Genomic DNA, 17,916 nt, shown 5'->3' with positions numbered 1-17,916 from the left:
TTCTCTCTCTCTCTCTCTCTCTCTCTCTCTCTCTCTCTCTCTCTCTCTTTCTCTCTCTTCCCCCCCCCCCCTTATTTCTTTTCTTGTCTTTAGTCCCCAAGACCCTATTGATTGGGCTCATATAGTCTGATTGGCACATAGTGAATTTGAAATTTATGACTTTGATTTTAAACCCATAATGCTCTCACACTTACACGATTGCAGAACTATTCTTATGACAAAATCAAAAGTTAAAACACAGTTTGTAATGTAGCATGGCACAAGTTTGAATTGAGGAGAGATGATCTATTGCATTCTGTCATCATTGTCATCTAACCTTACGCTAGTCTCCAATTCTAAGCACCGACGACTGAGATGGCATCATAATTCTATGAAAGAAGGGGTAGTACGACAATGAAATTTGTGTCATTCGATGAGATAGATAGACGTCGTGAAGACTTGATTAAAGTCCCGGGTTTGAGTGTTTTAGCCAAGATGAGGGTCTTTTAAATCGATTAATATTTAAAGGACCAGTTTTCTGGTCAGTTATTTAAAGACATGTTTTTTTTTTCAGATAATAGGTAAAAGTTGCATATGAGTTGAGTAATAATAATAATAATAATACACATTTATACAGTGCTCACACTCGTGTAAAACACAAGCTCTGGGCACTTTACAATATAAATTATTAGAAGAAAAAAAAAAAAAGAATTCATAGCCAAATCAAGGATTCATAGTGTCAATAAAATCAAATACAGTAAAGATGTGTCTTGAGATTCTTTTTAAAGGCAGGTAAAGACGTACACTCCCTCATTTCATTCCAAATCTTGGGACCGAAACAAGCAAACGATCTATCACCAAAGTACAGGAACAAAGCTGATAATGAGCATTCAAATGCATTGTGAATTGTGTCACATGACAAGCAAACTCTTTTATCTGGTCCTGACTGAGGAATTGAATGCAAGTGGACAGTTGGATTTGTGCTTTGTGAAAAACATGGCCCTCTGGAAAGTAATATAATTTACAAAAATGTGACGGAACCTTCCCAGGTTTTCCTCTAGTAAGTGGAGATGCTTGATGGATGTCAACAGACTGAGCTCCAAGATCTATTGCAAGTGCGATATGGTGGATTCGTCAGTTCTCATCATGAAGAGATCCAAGCCTATGCTACGCATTGGGTGACACACGTCAAGGTGATTGATGTGTTTTGATGGTGTTTCGAAATGTCGGTTGGCTTTTGTTGAGTGGATTGATAAACATTGAATACTCAAAGATTCAAGATGTGTTGATGATGCTTTTGATGCCAAGAGTAAATTTTACTGTACAACCATATCATTGATCTGTGAAGTAAAAGAAAGTTGACAATGATTGGATTTTAAATGGCATCCTTGTTTTAATATCCTCATAATACATATTATGTAGGAAGGATTACATGTTTAAACTTCTAAGTCAACCGTCTAAGCCATTATCTGACAATTATGAAATTAAAGGTTTGAATCCTGAATTTTGTTTTAGTCCTAATCCTTGTTTATAGGTGAATGTAAAGTTAAAAGGTTCAGAGTTTAGAATTCGTAGTTTCAATCACACTTGCATCTCTTATTTCCAAACACAATAAATAACAATGTGAAATTGAATGTAAGCTTCAATTTAATATACGAAATCAGATAAAATGGACGTTCTGGGCTTCCCCTTTATCAACAAAACAGGATGAATGAAACACTCCTGACGAATGAGAAATCGTCATTCGAGCAGCAACATTTACATTATTTCCAAACACATCACTTTAATGAATAAATTCTCCAAGGACTCTGAATTCTTAAAAGTAATAGTGCAGTTTTTATCAAACCTGCACTTGTATCTATGATAAAATGTTAGACTATCTGAGCAGCGTGTATCTTAAATTGAAAATATTTTCATATGCAAAAGATCTTTTCTGTTTCTTGCTAATTACCAAAATGCTTTGCTTTTCTTGTTTTTAAAATATCCACCTAGCCACAGAAATAAAATTTAGAAAATAATATCTGTGCGGCTATGTGGTCCAAAGGTATGACACTTACCTACGGATCGGAAGATCTAAGGTTTGAGTCCTGATCTGAGCAGTGCATAGTTGAGTCCTAGGAAAAGGCTCTTTACTCAATTCTCTCACTGAACTCAGGTATGAAATGAGAACCTGACCGTTAACAGTGGTGCCTCTGTCCCAATAAAAAGCTGTAATAAGTAATATTGCCAAACAGGCATTGCGCCTTGTCATACATTTTCAATGTTTTTGTTAGCTTGAGACCTTCTGTAAGTCACTTTGAGCACATTTAGTGGATATTGCACTATAAAAAAGCTCAAATAATTTTTTTTTTGTTTGTTTTACTTTTAAATTCTACATCTGGTATATTTATAGCTCACTCAGTAATATAAGATCACATCTTAAATCACAAGCTCCATGGTCGTCTTACTTACTTATCCGAACCAGCGACCACCTGAGCTCTAGCCCTTCGGTCTTGTGCCATGACGTAGAAGTTAGGCGTCTTTTGTAGTTGTTCCAGGTGACTATAAAGTGTGTTACTGATGCTTGGATTTGGTGGGAGGAATCTCCATGGTCGTCATGTAATTTGTAATTTCATTTTAATTTTACTCATGGTTGTGTTTCTCTATCTCTTCCACACCCCAGGGATCTATCTTTGAATGCCTTAGTCATACTGGAGAAAGGCTCTTTTATTCAACTTTCAAGTCTTCAAAAGTTGTGAGTATTTAAGGTTTAAACCCTCTCCCTCTGTCTGTCTCTCTCTCTCTCTCTCTCTCTCTCTCTCTCTCTCTCTCTCTCTCTCTCTCTGTCTCTCTCTAACACTTTCACTCTCTCTCTCTCTCTCTCTCTCTCTCTCTCTGTGTCTCTCTCTAACACTTTCACTCTCTCTCTCTCTCTCTCTCTCTCTCTCTCTCTCTCTCTCTCTCTCTCTCTCTCTCTCTAGAGGTACATAGAAACTGTCGTTGTTGAAATCAAGTTATTAAATCCTCTATATCGTATGACCCAAATATGAGGGCTTAAAAGTGAAATAGAGAGAGAGAGAGAGAGAGAGAGAGAGAGAAGGGGGGGGGGGGGGGGGGGGGGGGGGGGTTTGGGGGGAGCATGCCAAAGATCAACATTTTCTTTTTGTTTTCCACCTGATCTTGTAAAAAGAAAACAAAAACTACAAACTGCCAAAGAAAGTCCAAAGAAATCTCATTTCCGTGTCTTGTAATTGTACTTTTGTTTTGTTATATATATATATATGTGTGTGTGTGTGTGTTGTTTACTCCATGGAAAATACATGAGGATATTGAATTGACTGGTACAAATGCTATCTATACACTCTAGATTGCTATGAGTGGTACACATGCTGACTCCACACAAATGAAAGCCTTCCTTTCCATCTGAGTGTTTTTAATCCAATCCAACTAATGCGATGTTTTGCTAATGTAACTTCAAATGCCAGCCAGCCAGCCAGCTTATATATCAAATTCTCAACATTTTCAAAGAAACGATTGGTTTTCCTTTCACCCCCTTTTCGTGGAGTCAATCTGTTTTGTTGTTGTTCATACTTCATACAGAGCTGCCAACTTGAAATTTCAAAAATTCGTAGTTTCCAAGAAGAAAAAAAAGAACATCCACTCTAAATAGCTTTAGAAATAAATAATTTGCCCTCAGCATGATCCAAAAATGCTCCTAAGTTCTAAATGTAGGTTCTAAAGAACTAAACTTTCCTTTTCAACAAGATTTATTGAGTCGAAAAGGCGAATGCAGTTCTGTAGCTGGAGCCCAAAATTCGTATCTCTACGAATTTTTCGTAGTACTAGGCAGGTAAATTCATACAAAGGTATAAATCATGGATATAATATGATTGTGACGAAAATAGCCTCATTGGTTCTATTTCTCATGTTGAGGCGGGTCGTCTGCTACAGAGATTATTCTATTTTATGCGGGAGTGAGAGATTGCCCTTTTTATGTGCGAAGGAGTTTTGGTTGTGGGCTAGGTAGTTGCACATCAGGTCTGATAGCCTAACGCAATTATGGACTTGATTTAACATTGTTGTTGTAATGGACGATATCTTGTATTGGTTTGTGAGAGTATTTCCATTACAACAATGGGCCTGGAAAGGGGGGGGGGGGTACTCAAAAAGAACCCCCTCCAAAAACAAAAAACAAAAATTAATAAAGATTTTAAAAAATTAAAAATGAAGAGGAGGATAAAGAAAAAAAAAAACGCTTTAAATCGAATATAATAGATTTGCAGTCTTTTTAAAATTTGTTTTTAATGTTTTTTTTTTTTTTTACATTTAGACTCAATGGGAGTCGGTTGTTGAGTTGATTCTGTTTTACAACATCATAATTAATATAATTGAGATGAACGTTAAGCGTGGACACCTAGCAGTAGGTGTAGAGGCTCTTGTTGGCTAATATTATTCAAATAAGTCAGGAGACTGTACTCTCGTGTAAGATTAAAGATACCGTTGTCTTTGAAGAATGTTTATCTTTCGTTCTACCGTGAATACACAAAGACTTTTCGCTCAATAAACAATAATGACTGCGCAAGACGCACGACGCACTACTTATGTACATTGCTAATGCTAAATAAACAATGACTCGAAGAAGCTTAGTTGTTGTGTAGGTTTATTTGCTTTTTCGACTCTTGTGCAATCTCATCCCAGCGTTCGTACGCCATTAACCCCTGTGGCAATGCTCCTACCTATCTCTTCTCAAGACTACTTCCTTCCTAATCTTCTTCGTTGTACCTGCCTGTTGACAAAGTAACGGTGTTAGAGCTGGATAGTGAACAGCCCCCCTGGTCTGAGTGCGCCTGGTGGTGGTCATTCATTAGCGACGCTTGGTGAGTGAAGCTTGAGAAAATCCTCTAATTTACCATTCACCCCGATTTTACCTGGCGATATCTTCCTGTTCGTTTTTGCTTGATTTTCATCATCATCATATCTCTCTCTCTCTCTCTCTCTCTCTCTCTCTCTCTCTCTCTCTCTCTCTCTCTCTCTCTCTCTCTCTTTCTCTTTGTATTGTTCAAGCGGTCGATCATTGTCTTATTGTACCTGCAATAGCGATGAAGTAAGAGAGAGAGAGAGAGAGAGAGAGAGAGAGAGAGAGAGAGAGGGGGGGGGGGTTAAGAGAGAGAGAGAGAGAGGGGGGGGGGGCGGATGAGTTTCTTTAATAAAGTTGTTTGATCATTGAGTATTTATTCGAATGTTGGCACTAGTTATCAGGCACCAGTACGTGAGTTAGAGAGTGATGTCATCTCTTCATTCTTAAATCTTGAGTTCTGCGTGGCCAATGGGGGTGTGTTGGGAAACTGTATTATGTAATACCCATTGCATTCTCATTCTTTTTTAACACATAACGTTTTGTATAACGCGCAGTTTGTAGCCTCCCACCCTTCGGCTTTGATTTCGAAATGGACACCAATTTTTCGTACCCTCTATCGATGTGTTCATATATGCAGTAAATAACAACGTGAAATTGAATATAAGCTTCAATGTAATATACGGAAACAGATAAAATGGACGTTTCGGGTTTCCCCTTTATCAACAAAACAATATGAATGAAACAGTACAGACGAATGAGATAATGTGGTGGTGGTGTTGTTGTTAAGATGAACACGATGGTAAACATATATGCAGGTCTGACATCGGAACCCAATTACGGACCTGGTTTAACCTTGTTGTAATGGGCAATATTTTGCGTCATTTTTTGAGATTTCCATTACAACAATGAGCCCATAATGAATTTGATGATTAGACCTGCAAATAAGTGCACGTCGCCCTCTATCCGTCTTACTTTTTCATTTATCTCTTTACCCCCCCCCCCCCCCCCCCATTTCGTAAATTTACATTTGTCTTCTCCAAATCTCTCTTGTGTCTGCTCCTCACTTTGATGTAAATATACAGTGAAACGAATAAACAAATTCAAATAAATAAAGAAATAGATAGATAAATACACGGAAATAAATAAGTTAATAACGAAAAGGATATAGATAAGTGAATACACTCCATCTTCTATACTATCACGAAATCGGATTTTACGAAACTCCGTCTTTGATGAACTATGTATTTATAGTCTCCTCCCCCCAATTCTCTTCCTTATTTCTCTTTGTATCTGTTCCTTCCTTATAAAGAGTGGGCATGTTTTAACAGTCGCAGTGAATTATGTAATTAGATGGTACGCGATTTGGAATGTCAATTGATATATGAGTATAAGCAAACAACTGGATTCATCCTTTTGGGAAATTGCTATTTTATAATACATCCTTCCTCCTCTTCCTCCTCCTACTCCTTCTTCTTCTTCTTCTTCTTCTTCTTCTTCTTCTTCTTCTTCTTCTTCTTCTTCTTCTTCTTCTTCTTCTTCTTCTTCCCCCCCCCCCCCCCACCTCCCCTACCCCCGCATTTTCATAATAAACAGTAAAGATAAAAAAAAAAAATAAAAACAGTTCGTGGTTGTCCCCATTCTGAGTCTTGCCCACCGTTCTGTTTGTTATTTACGGAAACTAACGAGATCGTCGTCACCTAGGCGTCTTTCTTTCATCCCACTAATATTGTTTGTTGTTGTGTTGATATAATCCAGACGGGACTGACTGACTACCTGCTTGCCCCAAACCCCAATCTCTCTTTGAACATGCTTTCGTTTACCACATCCCGTGTCTGTCTCTGTAGTGTATGTGCTTGTGTGTGTGTGTGTGTGTGTGTGTGCGCGCGCGCGCTTTATTTTTGTTTAATGGAAGTTGTTTGGAAGTGATGAAACATGGTCTGTTTGTGTCGGTGGGTGGAAGTAAATTGCAAACCTGCCCACTATTATAAAAAAAAAAAATTTCGTAGAATTACGAACTTTTGGCTTCAATTTCAGAATTTCATGACTATTTCGTTACTCATGAAAACTCACTGAAGATGACGACGGTTGATCCCAGACTACATAATCACAAGGATTTTGAAGTGTTATTTTACCTTTGTGAAAGTAAATCGTTGATTTTTAAAAAGTTAACAATAGCGACTACAACTTTAATCTCCTAAAAATTACGAATTTTTAAATTTTCAAGTCGGCAGGCCTGAAAATGCTATTTTGCTGGGCGTTACCTCTGCTGCCCTACTTCTGTCTTAGCCGTGATGCTGTCTGTTGTGTGTCTGGTATGACGAGGTGAAGTTCTATGAAAAAAAGAATTCTAAAAACAAAATGTAAAAATTCAAAAATCTAGGAATATCTGAACTAAAAATGACCTGATGTTTTGTTAGAGAATGAACAAATTCTATAGATAGAATGTAGTTGACGTCTCTCGGGTCTTTGTTATTGTTATTGTTTTTTGTTTTTTTTGCCATCCACGTTTATGAGTAATTCTCACTAAACTGTCTGTATTAACCAGGCTATAAACGTTTAAGGTTACGCATAGTTTTGTCAGTTGGCCCTTTATACTTCCGGATGGCAATGTTGTGAGCTTCTTAGCCAAGCGCACACTATCTATAGATATAAAAAAGTTGACGTCACTCGGGCCTTTGTTATTGTTTTTTGCCATCCATGTTTGTGGTAATTCTCACGAAACTGTATTAACCAGACTATAAACGTTCAAGGTTACACATGGTTCTGTGTGTTGGTCCGTTATACTTCCGGATGGCAATGTTGTGAGTTTCTCACGCCAAGCGCACACTATCTACAGAGGATTATTCTGGAGACTGGGGTTTTGCGATAGAGAGTAGGGATTGAAAAATGTTTATTACAACCTAATCACGGTATACTCTTGTTCTATCTTTATCTCATTCTCTTATTTTGATAAAATTTAAATTGCTGGCCCGCGCATCAATGGATTTTATGTGCGAGTGACGAGATGATTAGATATGACGATTTCAAATATGAGAGCAGTTCACTCAGATACAGGCCTTGAAATCTCTCGCTGCGACTGAAAAATAGATTGAAGGAAGAATCTAGACAAGATAAATAGGGAAATATATTACAATATCTATGTGTGACTGGCAAGCCTAAAGATTATTGAATTAAATTTAAAATGAGCATTTATATAGCGCAATATCCACTAAACGTGCTCAAAGCGCTTTACATGGGGTCCCTGGCCAACAGCAACGTTTTTAACATTTAGGACGGGACATGGCGCCTGTTAGGCGATATTACAAATTTTTTAGGACAGACAACACTGTTAACGGCCAGGTACTCATTTTACACCTGAGTACGTTGAGAGAATGTGAGTAAAGAGCCTTCTCCAAGGACTCAACTATACGTCGAACGAGGCTTGAACCCAGGACCTTCCGACCATATATAAAACTATTTTTTTTTTTTTACAGATTGATACATTTGTAACTTGCAGACTTTTTTAAAAAAAAGTCAAGGGCAATTCAACCAACCACCCGTTGATTCCAATAATTATTTATAAAATCTGCCAAGGCATAATAATTGGTCATTATTTGATGTTGGGAATTGTCATCTGGCGTCCCCTGTTGCCAGATTCATTTGCGCGCACCAACAGACTGTATTACCAGACGATTTTGATCGTTGACGACCCAAACGATTCGTCTCGCGATCTATGTTAATTTCCACAGTGCAGTAGTATATTAATTAAAATAGATGAGTGCATTTTGGAGCCTTTATTTCCCCGCCAATAGGGAATGAGATTAGCGGAAGAGTAGCGTCCCTTGACTGGACGTCACCTTAGAGAGAGAACGTCAATTTGGTCTTGAAGTGTCTCAAGCCGCTTTCACCGGAAGCGAGGACGAGAGACGCATGCGCACAACCAACATGACGTTCTCTCTCTAATAACTTTTCCGCCGGTGACGTCCAATCAAGGGACGCTACTCTTCCGCTAATCTCATTCCCTATATCGCGAGTTCTCCACTAGTAACTGTAAAGAACTACTAAAGTTTATTAGGGCATTCCTTTTTCAACGACGAGGGTGAAATGTCTTGGGTGCCATGGAACATGGGGTATTAACTCACTCAACCCTAACACCGACTATATCCGTAGTTTACCCGGGTTACTTTTACCCCATGCCTATTTATTACATTTTTCTGAGACAAATTATAGGCGTAGTATCAAAGCTAATGTTTTTAGTTTTTGCATGTTAATGGTAGTTGAAGTAACATATCAATAACATGCTCATTTTTAATACATTTTTTCCCCTATTTTGAAAAGTAGCAAAAGTCTGTAGGATTGAGTGAGTTAAGATACGGTTTTGGCCAATTGGAAGCAAATTGAAGGGGGGAAAAAAGGGAACCAGGCATGGCTGTTGCACCAGTTACACATATTATCAGGTCTGATAACCAAACGAAATTACGGTCCTGATTTCACATTGTTGTAATGGAGAATATTTTGTGTTCGTTTGAGAGTATGTATTTCCATTACAAAAAAAAAAAAAATGGCCCCATGACAATTTGAGTTATCAGACCTGTGAATAAGTACACATGGCTGTTGTTGTTGTAGATAGTATGCACTTGGCTAAGAAGTTCACAACATTGCCATCCGGACGTAAAACTGGCCAACACACAAACTGTATGTAACCTTGAAGGTTTATGGTCTGGTTAATACAGTTTAGTGAAAAGTACTCATAAACGCGGATGGCAAAAACAATAACAAAGACATGAGTGACGTCATCTTCGAACTATCTATACTTACTTGTACGTATATTAGTGTCTGTTATAAAGAATGGGGAAGTGAACAAATGGTTGCAAGAAGACTCGTGCGAGGCTGCCAAATAATTCGTCTGGCACGTTGCCCGTGTGGGTTAAAACTTGTTTGATGTGAGCTCACCTTCGCCTTCTTTCAGGAAGAAATAAATGAAAGGAACGAAGACGTTTTAAGAGATAGCGTTGGTATTTCCGGCTGGGTATCGCCTTAGGTATTGATCTACAAATTGGTATTTCAACACTATCAATTTTTTTTTTTTTTGTATATAGAACTATACTTTACTTTGCTTTCCATCGTTTATTTTTTTTTTTTTTTAATCTCTTGCTCCTGACTCACACTCCCTTTTTTTTCGGTCTTTTTTTTTCTTTTCTTTCTTTCTTTTTCTTCCTTCTTTTTAACGAATCAGGGAGGAACGGGTGGAATAACAGGTGTCTTTTAGTTAAGCGATTGTTTATTAAATATATTATATAGATTTTGATCTGAAGAAGCTGGGTAGGAAATAGAGATAAGAGGGGTACAGAGAGGTTGGTGTGTAGTCAATGCAGGTGGGCAGTAGGTCGGTCGGTATATAATGTGTCTTTGTGTATGTGTGTGTATGTGTTGTGTATGAGAGAGAGAGAGAGAGAGAGAGAGAGAGAGAGAGAGAAGAGAGAGAGAGAGAGAAAAGAGAGAGAAGAGAGAGAGAGAAGAGAGAAGAGAGAGAGAGAGAGAGAGAGAGAGAGAGAGAGAGAGAGAGAGAGAGAGAGAGAGAGAGAGAGAGAGAGAGAGTTGGGGCATGTACGTGCCGTCTGAACATTAACCTCCTATGTAGCCAGCTTGCTCTTTTCCAACCAACTAATCGAGCAAATCTCTCATAGTTTTGTGAACACCACACTGACTGATGGCTACAATGAAAATGAAAATAGCGTGGTGAATCCAATAAACTTCACCAGCTTCCCTGCGTAGATGACTAATCTGAATGCAACGTCAGGTAGAATCATAATCATAAATAGTACTGAAGCCAACTAAACTAATGTCAAATATTTGTCTCTGGTGAAATTAATCAGTTCACTGCCGTACTGTGGAAATAAAAAACAAACCCCAAACAAGCTCGTGTTTAAAATTTTGGCCAGAAAACGCGTCCTTCAAATAACGAACGATTTGAACGACTGTCATCTTGGTAATAATAAAAAAAAAGTATTAAAAAAAAGTCAACCCTGGGACTAAGGAAGACCTGGCGAGGTCACAGTTTTAGTGGGTTTTTTTTTTGTTTTGTTTTGTTTTTGTTTTTTTTTTTGGGTCAAGATGAGGGTCATTTAAATCGATCGATATAATCTGAAGGACGAGTTTTCTGGCCAAATTTGTTTAAAGACACCTTTTTCTGGGGCACGGCAGTTAACTGGTTAAACATCCCGCATCTTTTACCTTTCCGGGTCACAACACAGGGGGCATGGAGTCCCTCAGACTACTACTGTATTCTCTATGTGAGATCCCGAACACTGATAAAAACACCTTTACTTTCAGATTGGCCAGTCAACTTTTATTTCAAATAAATCTATGGATTAGGGATAAATTCATGCTCGTTTAGAAAATCTCACACTTAGCCTTCAAGTGAATTCTTAAGTTTGAAACTTAAAAAAAAAAAAAACAAAAAAAAAAAAAAACGTTATATGGGTGGCATTTATTTTATCGATCATGTAAAAAGTTTTCTGGTAACATCGGAGAACACCCCCCCCCCACCAACACCAAAAAAGAACCCTGCAACAACCCCCCCCCCCCCCCTTCCAAAAAAAAAACAAAAAACAACAACAAAAAAACCCAGCAAAGAACGAAAAAAAAAACCCCAAACAAACAACCAAAATAAACAATTTAGAAAAAAACAACAACTTAAAATGAAACAAACAAAAGAAAGAAAAACAAACAAACAAAAAAGAAAACACACAAAAAAAAAAAAAAAAACCCAACTTAAAACGAAACAAACAAAAAAGAAAGAAAAACCCGATCGATATTTGAAGGACGAGTTTTCTGGCCAAATTTTTCAATTCGTGTTTTTCCCGAGTACGGCAGTTGTCTTGTCAAAGGGCATGAGATGCACACTTTCAGCCATCTGACTACATCTAGGGATCAAGAGTGTCACGAAATGTTATTATTAATGTTTTATTAAGTTTATTGTGTACGCTAATCCCAATGTTATCCTTAGTTCGTGATGTCCCGATGTGTTGATCATATCGCATTCGTCCTTTTGTGGTTGACTTCTCTGGAATAGATCACAAAGGGACATAGGGACCTGGTGTTGAGTAGAACCGTTTTAATGGCTTTAGTTTGAGGTCGGAAATTCTATTTCACAGTTCGTGGATTTTCCCGCGAGTCATTTCCGCGGGCACACAAAGAGAGACCATTAAAAAAAAAAAAGTATTTCTTTTCTTTTAAAATTCTGTTTCTTGGTTTTTGTAAAACTTTCATCCTCCCCAGTCACCAGTTGGCCGTCCGACGATTCGGACGTATTTTATTTTCTATGCAAAGTTCAGCCGATGCTGTTTTGCAAGAAGTTTTTACTTCAGTTTATTAAAATCAATTAATTGTGATTTTAATTGTTACAGGCCTTGCGGTTGGTGGAATTATTCATTTGATTCTATCTTTCTGCTTATATTATGAGTGTATTAATACAAGTGATTTTCTAATTTGATAGTTTGTGCCAAGCACGTAGGGCAGTGACCACGTGTGTTGAGAAGTTTATAGTGTTGTGATATGTGTAAAGGTGATCTAGTTTAAGTATTATTGCTTTTGTTTTTCTATGGTTAATTAAATATTGTTTTCTTTCCCATTCTAGTGGGCCTGTTGATTTGGGGCCAAAGCCAAAGAGACTATTATATGAATTAACTTTAACCCTTTTGAATTTTGGATGTAAGACTTTTCTTCGTTTGATTTGTGGCCAAATCCAGAACATTTTAATAGCCTTATCCTTGGCCGATGCCATCGATATTATACCATATGAATATTGTTCATATCCGGCCAAAGCCGTGGACATTTTAGTTGTATTGTTATAAGGCCGGCGCCTTAGATTCAAAGAGAGGTTGGACAGTACAAATTGTGACAGTAGAAAGAAAGGACGACAGACTGCATCATCTCGACAAGAGGAAGAAGCCCTGACGGACCTGTGACGGACAGTTCATATTGTGTTCTATGTGTTCTGTAAAGGTAAGGGGCCCCACCTTCTTGTGAAATCTGTTTGTGACTTATGTGACTTATTCATTGTTCCACGTTCATCGTTACTGTCGAGTGAATTGAGTGTTCGTCATTACATGTGCGAATGAGAGAGAGAGTGTGAGAGAGTAATTTGCATTAATAAATTATATGAAATATGAAAATTTACTTATCATTCTCTGATTGTTAGTTTGTTGGGCTGGTCAATTTGTTGGACGTTAGCAACCCTTTAAGGCCATTGACTGGGACGGAGGTTCTGCAGACCACCGACTCACTCTTTGGCATTGTCACTTTGTGACATTTTTGGTGGAGCTGCCGGGTTTTCTTGCTGACGTTTAACAGGTTGATTTTTGTCTAATACTGATGGTCGGGGGTGATTTGTAACTGACTCTCACCTCATCTGTTACTCACTTATAAAGACAGTTTATATTTTGTTGACTGACGTAAGACTGTAAAGTCGTATCCCATGACATTGAATAGGAACTTGCACTGTCATTGATTTATTGCCTTTTGTTAAAAGACATCGGCTAAGTTGCAACCTTCTGTTATTGTTGTCACTTGTTGGTTATCTTAAACCAGTTGTCTGTGGCTGAGATTTACGTGAATTGGGTCAGATTGACTTGTTATTGTAAACTGAGTTGGGAACAGGGAGCGTCGATACCTACTGTATCCCCGTGGTTGTTATATTATGAGAAGTGTTGTTACACATCATCGCTGATTATTTTATTTGCCATTAAAGGCGAGAAGAAATGATAATTGCTTGAAGTAAGTAATTATTGCACTATTTAAATTCATTCTTTAGTTATACCCGAAGGTATATAAATTTCCACTAGTTGATATTGTTGACTGATTTTCTAATTGTATAATTACAAAGACTTTGTTTTTAAGTTTCTCTTGCTTGCTCAAGTGTTTTATCTCCTTTGCTTTATTTTATTGAACTACATTGTCTTTTCCTCCTTGACCCATCATGGATGTTGAGAAATTAATCAAACTCGGTGCACAACTGGCATTGGAAGGTGAGGCTTTAAGGAAATGGGTAGATGAACAAATAAAGCAGGAAGAAGCTCGCAAGACGGATGCTCTGAATGAGGCCAAGGCGCGAAGGGAGCACGAGCGAGAACAAAGGGAGCACGAGCGAGAACAAAGGGAGCACGAAAGAGAGCAAAGAGAACACGATCGAGAATCGGCAAAGGAGGAGAGCGCCCGCGAAGAGAAGAAACTGGAGCTGAAAGCCGCTCTTTTGGAAAGAGAATTGGAGTTGGAAAGATTGAAGGTACAGCATCCAACTCATGCATCCTCCGGGACTCATGTGCCGTCGTCGTCGGTCGGGAAGAGCCCACGACTACCGCCGCTTGATGATAGGAGAGATGATGTCTCGAGTTACATTTCGCGATTTGAGAGGCATGCTTCTGCCAATAACTGGCACAGTTCTGACTGGGCAACCCACCTGGGTGCCCTACTGTCCGGAAAGGCCCTGGAAGTTTATACCCGTATGGACGAGGCCGATGCCAAAGACTTCGGGAAGGTCATGGACGCGCTGCTCGCGCATTACAATTTGACGGAGGATGGGTTTGCCGCACGCTTCCGTACAAGTAGGCCAGAGCATGGAGAGCGTATGGGCCAATTTAAGATTAGAATTGCTGGGTACCTGGACAGGTGGATTTCTTTAGCGGGGAAAAACAAATCCGACGCTGAAGAGATTATAGATCTGATACTGAAGGAGCAGCTAATCAATTCGTGTGGCCGGGATTTACAGGTGTTTCTCAAGGAAAGGAAACCTGGGAACACGGAAGAAGTTGTCAAGTTGGTTGAAAATTATGTGGAGGCGCAGGGGCGATGAACGCCTATTCTAGGCCTCACTCGACCATGCCTAGGACGAGTAAGGAGCCATCATTGACAATTAAGCCGACGGAGGATGAGCGTCATATGAAGACAGTGGAGACGAGTCCAACGGGGGCTCAGAAGGACAAGCGGGTGACTTGTCATCGATGCTCCAAACCTGGTCATATCGCTCGTGATTGCCCACAGAAGCCACACCAGTTCTCTGCTCTTCGAGCGGAAGTTACGACGTGTGCATTTTGCAAACGACGGGGTCACACCGAAGAAAACTGCTGGAAGAAACGTGACCGTGTATCACATACTGCGGCGTCATTGACCACAGAACCGGGGTGCGAAAATCACCACGGATCTATGGAACTCAAATGTGGGTGTACTGTACCCGTGATCTCTGCAGCTTGCAGAGCCGATGACAACCATCAACTCTCGCGTATGCCAGTGGCAACCGGCTTCATTGACGGGAAACGTGTGACTGTTCTGCGTGACAGCGGTTGTAGCTGCGTGGTGGTACGCAAGGGAATATTGTCACCAGCTAAAGTGAGCGACAGGAAGGTACCAGTTTCGCTCCTAGATGGTAGCATTGCAACAGCTTCCGTGGTAGAAACGGAGTTGAGATGTCCATACTACGATGGGCCGGTTTCGGCAATGCAAATAGACAACACATTATATGATGTGGTTGTCGGGAATATTCCCAATGCAAAATGCCCAGGAATTGACATAGGGGAAGTGAATGTGGTGGACACGAGGTCCGCTGCGCACAAGAAGGGCATGAAGCCATTGACGACGCCGATTGCGTCAAATATCGATATCAATGTCAAGCAGTTAGTGGAGAAACAGACTAACGACCAGACACTGATGAAGTGCATGCAGATGGCACAGACCGGGGAGGTAAGACAGACTGGCCGATCTAACGAGACTTGGTACGGTTTCGAAGACGGTGTCCTCGTCCGGTATTTTAGGTCAAAGCGGACCAATCATGGAGATGTCATGAGGCAACTGGTCGTTCCGAAGGACCTTAGACCCACGGTCATGAAGTTGGGTCATGAAAATATACCTGCTGGGCACATGGCCGCTAAGAAGACTACTGACCGGATTCTCAACGAGTTCTTCTGGCCCAGCGTGTGGACCGATGTCCAGAGATTTTGCCAGTCGTGTGACCGATGTCAGCGATCGGCATCTAGAGGGCGAATACCCAAAGTGCCCCTTAGGACTGTTCCATTGAGAGATGAATCGTATTGTCTGGGGTGCGCCAAGGCGTAGAGTGTTCGAAGATGTAAACAGGAAACTGTTGTCAAGGTAACAACGTTACCCAGTTGTGGAGCGTGAATGTCTTGCTCTAGTTTGGGCAATACAGAAGTTGAGCACGTATCTTGTCGGGAGACAATTTGTCATTGAGACAGATCACGCGCCTCTTCTTTTCTTGAATCGAGCAAAGTCCGAGAATGGCAGACTCATGCGTTGGGCTCTGTTATTGAGTCAGTATCGGTTCACCCTGAGGTCTGTTAAGGGAACTGACAACCATGGCCAGACTTCTTGTCTCGGATGTGAACATTTCGTTCAAAGTATTGTAACAAAAATTGTGTTTTTGTCTTAAGAAGGGGGCTGTGTCACGAAATGTTATTATTAATATTTTATTAAGTTTATTGTGTACGCTAATCCCAATGTTATCCTTAGTTCGTGATGTCCCGATGTGTTGATCATATCGCATTCGTCCTTTTGTGGTTGACTTCTCTGGAATAGATAAAGGGACATAGGGACCTGGTGTTGAGTAGAACCGTTTTAATGGCTTTAGTTTGAGGTCGGAAATTCTATTTCACAGTTCGTGGATTTTCCCGCGAGTCATTTCCGGGCACACAAAGAGAGACCATTAAAAAAAAAAAAAGTATTTCTTTTCTTTTAAAATTCTGTTTCTTGGTTTTTGTAAAACTTTCATCCTCCCCAGTCACCAGTTGGCCGTCCGACGATTCGGGCGTATTTTATTTTCTATGCAAAGTTCAGCCGATGCTGTTTTGCAAGAAGTTTTTACTTCAGTTTATTAAAATCAATTAATTGTGATTTTAATTGTTACAGGCCTTGCGGTTGGTGGAATTATTCATTTGATTCTATCTTTCTGCTTATATTATGAGTGTATTAATACAAGTGATTTTCTAATTTGATAGTTTGTGCCAAGCACGTAGGGCAGTGACCACGTGTGTTGAGAAGTTTATAGTGTTGTGATATGCGTAAAGGTGATCTAGTTTAAGTATTATTGCTTTTGTTTTTCTATGGTTAATTAAATATTGTTTTCTTTCCCATTCTAGTGGGCCTGTTGATTTGGGGCCAAAGCCAAAGAAACTATTATATGAATTAACTTTAACCCTTTTGAATTTTGGATGTAAGACTTTTCTTCGTTTGATTTGTGGCCAAAGCCAGAACATTTTAATAGCCTTATCCTTGGCCGATGCCATCGATATTATACCATATGAATATTGTTCATATCCGGCCAAAGCCGTGGACATTTTAGTTGTATTGTTATAAGGCCGACGCCTTAGATTCAAAGAGAGGTTGGACAGTACAAATTGTGACAGTAGAAAGAAAGGACGACAGACTGCATCATCTCGACAAGAGGAAGAAGCCCTGACGGACCTGTGACGGACAGTTCATATTGTGTTCTATGTGTTCTGTAAAGGTAAATCTGTTTGTGACTTATGTGACTTATTCATTGTTCCACGTTCATCGTTACTGTCGAGTGAATTGAGTGTTCGTCATTACATGTGCGAATGAGAGAGAGTGTGAGAGAGTAATTTGCATTAATAAATTATATGAAATATGAAAATTTACTTATCATTCTCTGATTGTTAGTTTGTTGGGCTGGTCAATTTGTTGGACGTTAGCAACCCTTTAAGGCCATTGACTGGGACGGAGGTTCTGCAGACCACCGACTCACTCTTTGGCATTGTCACTTTGTGACAAAGAGCAAATCAACTTCTAGTTGGAAATTGCTCGTTGCCGTTTCTGTTACTAAGCCTACCTCGTGCGGCTTTGTGGTTTGACACTCGCTTTCGGGTCGGAAGGTCCTGGGTTCGAGCCTCGCTCGGCGCATAGTAGAGTCCTTGGAAAAGGCTCTTTACTCACATTCTCTCACCGTGGTCGGGTGTAAAATGCATACCCGTGTGTTATCAGCGTTGTCTCTGTCCGAACAAAATTGTAACATCGCATAAAAGGCGTCATGTGATGTCCTACATGTTAAGTGTTGCTATTAACCCCTTGTAAAGCGCGTTGAGCACGTTAAG

General features: G+C 39.6%; 2 protein-coding genes across 3 annotated transcripts in view; both read left to right on the top strand.

Annotated features, from left to right (window-relative positions):
* LOC144964387 (adhesion G protein-coupled receptor A2-like) overlaps positions 1 to 17,916 on the top strand; it is a gene marked incomplete in the record, with an annotated part of 86,879 nt that overhangs the window by 3,330 nt on the left and 65,633 nt on the right. Inside the window, 1 exon segment of the mRNA XM_078898572.1 lies at positions 2,642 to 2,713. Within this exon segment, the coding sequence (XP_078754698.1) occupies positions 2,642 to 2,713 (72 nt within the window).
* On the top strand, positions 10,341 to 17,808 carry LOC144964388 (uncharacterized). 2 transcript variants are annotated; one of them, XR_013643822.1, is made up of 3 exons: positions 10,341 to 12,212; positions 12,435 to 16,722; positions 16,945 to 17,808. XR_013643822.1 is itself a non-coding variant. In XM_078898574.1 (2 exons), exon 2 carries the CDS (start codon positions 14,645 to 14,647, stop codon positions 15,902 to 15,904), a length of 1,260 nt encoding a protein of 419 aa, XP_078754700.1. In that variant the 5' UTR covers positions 10,341 to 12,212; positions 12,435 to 14,644; the 3' UTR covers positions 15,905 to 17,808. The 2 variants fall into 2 exon arrangements, 1 of the variants encoding a protein (XP_078754700.1); XM_078898574.1 differs by having other exon boundaries at positions 12,435 to 17,808.

This window comes from Berghia stephanieae, chromosome 2 (assembly GCF_034508935.2).
Source record: "Berghia stephanieae isolate SIO BIC M18660-M18661 chromosome 2, UCSD_Bste_1.3, whole genome shotgun sequence".
NCBI classification, from domain to species: Eukaryota; Metazoa; Mollusca; class Gastropoda; order Nudibranchia; family Aeolidiidae; genus Berghia; species Berghia stephanieae.
The sequence above is the reverse complement of the archived record's forward strand: the minus strand, read 5'-3'. Positions and strand labels throughout refer to the sequence as shown.